Genomic DNA, 5,436 nt, shown 5'->3' with positions numbered 1-5,436 from the left:
TGAGGACTAGGTTCTCTAAACAGAAGAATGCTTATGACTTGCTGGCATCATGTGAAACCCAGTCAGCATGACTACAGCCTGCAGAAAATATCCTATTCCAAATTGAAGAGGCAAAAAATTGCATACTTTTTGTCACCACCAATTACCGCTTGCTCAAAATGTCTGTTTTTATCTAGACATATTTCTAATAGTTTTAATTTCTGATATCGCGAATTGTGTCTGGATTTGCAGCTTTACCATCATGCAGAATTGTGTCTTCACAGGTGTAAGTTATACTTCCCCAACACTAGCTACTGCAATGGTGAACCCGATCCCTGCATTTACCTTTGTATTATCAATCATTTTCAGGTAAAAGTGAATTCAACAGTTTCATTTCTCATAATTGTGTGTACTTCATTTATGTGCCTCTACTTGTTACCCTGCAATGGAACTGATTTTGCGTTTCCATATCTTTAGAATGTCAGATATTTTTGTGCAACATGCTTTGTGAAGAATATGATGCTTTTAACGTTTCAAATAACATTTTTTCTTGTTCTTGTATATTAACTGTATCCTAACACCATACATACAGATGAATGAATTTGTCTATCCCACAGAATCCCGATATCTTCCTTACTTCATAGTCTAGTGGGATGAAACTCCAATCAATTGAAACTTAATTATTTTCTTCTCTTATTAGAATTCCTTACAGGGTATTTATCTCTGCCTAGCACCATGCCTTCTTTCCATATAATTTGTATCATCATATGAGTTCAGGCTGGAGAAAGTGAATATAAGAAGTTCAAGTAGCCGGGCAAAAATTTTGGGTACTCTAATATCTGTTGGTGGAGCAATGGTTATTACTTTCTACAAGGGTCTTGCCATAAAAACCCGTTGGTTTATAAATCACGATTCAGAAGAAAATTACCGTACTTCAGAGAAGACAACAACAGTGAAAGATTGGATCATAGGATCCCTTTTTCTTGCAGGGGCGTCAATCTCCTGGTCAACTTGGGACATAATGCAGGTAATATGTTTTAACTTGTCGATCCATGAAACTCCATTCATTTATATTTTTGTTAACAATAGGCTCATATAAACATTTTGTATCCAGGTAGCAACTTTGAAGAGATATCCAGCTGAACTGTCAATTACTTTTTCCACCACAACATTTGCCGCTATGCATTCAGCTATTCTGACATCTGTAGCTGAGCATAACTTAGCTGTTTGGAGTCTAAATTGGGATATTGATGTTATAAGCATTTTTTATTCAGTAAGGATTTCAACTTGTCATCTCATGCTTGTAGCTACAACTAGAATCAACAATATATACCGACTCAATCAAATGATCCCTTCCTTGTAGGCAATTATTGGTACGGGGCTTACCTACACCACGCAAACTTGGTGCAGCCGCAAGAAAGGACCTTTGTTTGTGGCAGTGTTTAAACCGATTGGGATAGTTATCGCAGCTATAGCATCAACCACATTTCTTGGTGACAGACTACATATTGGAAGGTCTACCCTTTGACGTTCTTCAAATTAAGCTAATCTTTACATTTTTTCAAGCAGTGCTGTAGTATAATATGACGAAAGATCTGTGATGAGAAGACTGTCGAGGTAAATTTGACATTTTGTGTTATTTGTTGCATTTGCAGCGTTTTGGGAGCATTTTTTATTGTGTCAGGTTTCTATGCTGTGATTTGGGCCCAATCAAGAGATGCTAATACTAATGAAAAACTGTCAAGCATAGACTCGGAAGATCGCCAGTTCAATCCAAATGATGGTGATCTAATTGATGATGATCCAATTGAAAGTAGACAGCTATTGTTGGCAAACAAAGATCCTTTATTCATAATTACGACTGAACTGATCAGGACTTTTCTGTGAAATGTTACCTCCTCTATTGTAACTGCTAGGGAAAGTTGAACGTGCTATCAATGTTTGTTAACATCATGAGGTTATTTTACTCCCCCGATTATAGTAGACTATTTCAGAAATATCGACGATTCTTGATTTAATTCTTGCAGGAGCTACGAGTTATTTAAATTCAGTCACACTGCTTGATGTCTTTGTCTACATCAGTTAATGAACTTTTCTTCAGTCCAATAGTGCAAATTCATTGTTTCATTTACAACAGAAATCTGTAGGAACGATGCATCATTCATGGTGATACGCAATGTTACTAGTTATGTGCACAAGACCATTGAATGAGGTTCCAATCTTCACCCAGTTTGGTCTAGACGGGAAGGCTTATAAAGGGTAGCTTTTCATCTATGGGTCCACCCTAGATGAGCTCACAAATTTCCTTATGAATGAGGAGCAAACTTGTGTCAATTTGGGCATAATTTTCAATCTCATTTGTTTTGTTTTCTAATTCCATGGGAATTTTTTGGGAGTGGCTAAAGGTTTAATTGGAATCTTTTCCTACAAAATAGGAACTCTCTCAATTTGAGGGGGTAGGATTTAGTCCTACCAACTTAGGAGTGTTTTTTGTCATATGTCAACAATCAATTAATTATTTAAAAAATTAATAATGATAGTAATAAAATAATGATATCATAAATTTAAATTCTTCCAATGATATTCTTGGGACCACTTGCTACCTTAAATTAAGAAGCTAAAATTTTTAAGCTAAAATAAATTAAGAAAATTCAATGGACTGTTCACTTTTAAATATTCCTAAAAACTCTTAGCACGTACCCACTCTATTTTTAAGGAAGCCCCTCTCGATGGGACCCCAACCTTATCGTAAGTGACAAAAAAAACTTTGAAAGAATAAATCAAATTTGTGTTGCGTCATTGTGAATGCAAAACACAAACAATTCATTCTTGTTGAACACCACACTAGAGTTGTAGATTTATCAAAGGTTTCAAAGTGGCTGATTAAGAAGTCATACCTATGTGTTAGAGCCCATTTATGTCCAAGAAGTTTTATTTTCTTAAGAGGTGAGTTGTTTTTTAAAGTATATTTTAAAGATGAACTCTTTGTTTTTCATTTCATTTTGCTTTAAATTTATGCCATTACAATAGTAACTAGTGCCAACATTGTATGATATAGATCTAAACTATCCTCATTTGAAGTGTTAAAATCACATAATTGATTTCAAATATTGGCGTTATGCATGGATTTGCAATGGGCATGGTGTCAAACATTTGAATCAATATAGTCAAGTCAAACCTTGTTGGTGTAGCATTCCTAAGAAGTCGCTGAACTTTGTCCAAAAGGAAACATTGTATTCATTGCATCAAAGAAAGTCACATGTTACTAAATAAGAGACAATAGATTAAACATGACGCTAGAGATAAAAACATCCTCGAGAAAAGAAAGGACCTCAAGGAATGAGGCCCCTTCCTTTGTGATCTTATCTCGAACTTGTAGTAGATATCCATTTATTCTTTGTTACACACAAAGAAAGTAAAAATGTTTTAGATCAAGTCATCTTCAAACTAAGAAGGGATTTCAAGAAATGGGGCCTCTTCTTTGATTTATCTTAAACATGTGGTAGATGGGCGTGTGTTACTAGGATTTATCATTCTTGGGGTCACTTCATGTGTTGTATGTTACATGTAATTTTATTTGTTTGATATTTGTGAAAGCAATTTAATACAATGAAAATTTATTGCCCAAAATTAATTGTGGGGTCAATGGCTTATAATCACATGGTATATGTTACATGGCTGAATGTAATACCACTAAAACCACCCATATTACACACAATGCCATACCATTGGCATGCCCAAGGCTTGTGACACATGGGGAGTTGGATCCACCTACAGAGTGGGTGTTTGTGTTAAAAATCAAAATATTTTTTATTAAAATTCTATCTTCCATTTGAAAAAAAATTATATGTTGACCACAAATCTTTATCAAGCATGTTTCTGGGTTATTTTGTCTATGGTGTTCCTATATGTTCATGAAAGGTTAAAATTTGGAGTATGAAGGTTGTGTCTTGGTACACTTAACTATATATACATCTTACATTACTCTCATTTTGACATGGTTATCATAATTTAATTTTGATTTGTATATAACATTGTTGAGCTTCTAAGTAGTGCAACATTGTAGATGGTCTATAATTGTAGGTTGCATATATGGCTTGTATGTGGGTTGTATATACCCATAAATATGTTATTATGGGATGCATATTCAAATTGGTGGCTTGGTTTGTTGGTTTTTTTCTCATGTTGAAGAGAGATGCTTAGAGGTGTGACTTGAGAATTAAATGCTAGTTCTGTTGGAGTGATCTTAGTGTCATGGACACTTATTTTTATTTAGAGACTTACTTTTTTTAGAGACTTCAGTGCGACCTAATTGTATTTGTAGCTCCTTTGTTGGTGGTTTTCAATTGGATTGGTTATGGACATTTATTATCTCGTTTGAGGATTATGTGTAAGAATTTGCCTAAGGCAATGAATGCAACACCAAGATCTAGAGGACAAGTGATAGCACAAGAGAGACAAGAGATGCTCAAACGTGAATCTCAATAATGATCAAATGATAATTGATTTTAGATGAATACATCATAGAAATACCTTGTATATAAAGACAATCAAGATAACTAGGAGTCATGCAAAGAGATAAGCAACAACCAAGCACATGTCCACCAAGAGTGGATTATCCTCCACAGTGCATGAAATTACATGCAACAACAAGAGGATAAGAATACAAAGGTGTATCTCATAAAGAGATGTAGTAGACACCATGTTCTCAATTGGAGTGTAAACTACTATGTTGTCTACATGACAATTCATGTGAATATACAAACTCCTAGATGTCTACACGATAACTAAAATGAAAATGCATTAACTTAAGTAAAGTGCAAATACTAAATACTTATTTACACTAACATTATGATTGAAATTTTCCTTTGAGGAGCCCATAGTATGTAATTGGAGCTCTTTGACTATTTAGAGGCCTTGGTTGACTCTCAATCAAGATATTGTTATCACAAGCCATCAATAGCTTGATTACATTTTATAGTAGGAGCTAATGAGAGTGATTCTTGACAATTTTATATCTTCTTGATTGAAGATTATGGTTTGACTCTCCCTTTTGGGAGCTTGTAGTGTTGAGTTCTTTGATTGTTTTAGGGGGAAAAATAATTTAAGGATGGTTTATCATGATGTCATGTAGATAATGGTTTGATAACTCATTGTGAGTTTTTGACAATGATACAAATTCACCATTCAATCTAGTGGATGATCTTCTTTAGTGATTATTGGTGTGTGGTTATGGCATGGCATAGTTTCTTATTGTGTTAATTAGAGTGTATGTGTTCTTTTACTAAGATGCACAATAATGTTGTTATGTTCTTGATTCATGTCTGGAGCTTTGACATTTATCTTGGTTGGTTCTCTTGGTATTGAGTGCGTGATCATTTTCTTGATTAATTCATGATGATGATATGTTTTATTTTGGATTTTGACATTGTTTGATTAGTTATAGGTACTCATGGA

At 34.3% G+C, this 5,436-nt stretch overlaps 1 protein-coding gene across 1 annotated transcript; it reads left to right on the top strand.

Moving 5' to 3' along the window:
• The first annotated feature begins 236 nt into the window (after positions 1 to 236).
• On the top strand, positions 237 to 2,085 carry LOC149560411 (WAT1-related protein At5g40240-like). The gene is made up of 5 exons (XM_089824675.1): positions 237 to 348; positions 757 to 1,006; positions 1,094 to 1,252; positions 1,343 to 1,494; positions 1,635 to 2,085. The coding sequence occupies exons 1-5, from the start codon at positions 242 to 244 to the stop codon at positions 1,864 to 1,866; spliced, it is 900 nt and encodes a 299-aa protein (XP_089680801.1). The 5' UTR covers positions 237 to 241; the 3' UTR covers positions 1,867 to 2,085.
• Positions 2,086 to 5,436: the final 3,351 nt, after the last annotated feature.

Source organism: Cupressus sempervirens, chromosome 4 (assembly GCF_028749045.1).
Source record: "Cupressus sempervirens isolate cs-2001-9-10 chromosome 4, ASM2874904v1, whole genome shotgun sequence".
Lineage (NCBI taxonomy): Eukaryota > Viridiplantae > Streptophyta > Pinopsida > Cupressales > Cupressaceae > Cupressus > Cupressus sempervirens.
Note: the sequence above shows the minus strand (reverse complement) of the source record. Positions and strands in the feature narration are given on the sequence as shown.

Coding starts and splice junctions, on each gene's coding strand:
- LOC149560411 (XM_089824675.1), top strand. CDS start 242: ATGCAGAATTGTGTCTTCACAGGTGTAAGTTATACTTCCCCAACACTA. Junction 349..756: donor GTATTATCAATCATTTTCAG/GTAAAAGTGAAT, acceptor ATATGAGTTCAG/GCTGGAGAAAGTGAATATAA. Junction 1,495..1,634: donor GACAGACTACATATTGGAAG/GTCTACCCTTTG, acceptor TTGCATTTGCAG/CGTTTTGGGAGCATTTTTTA.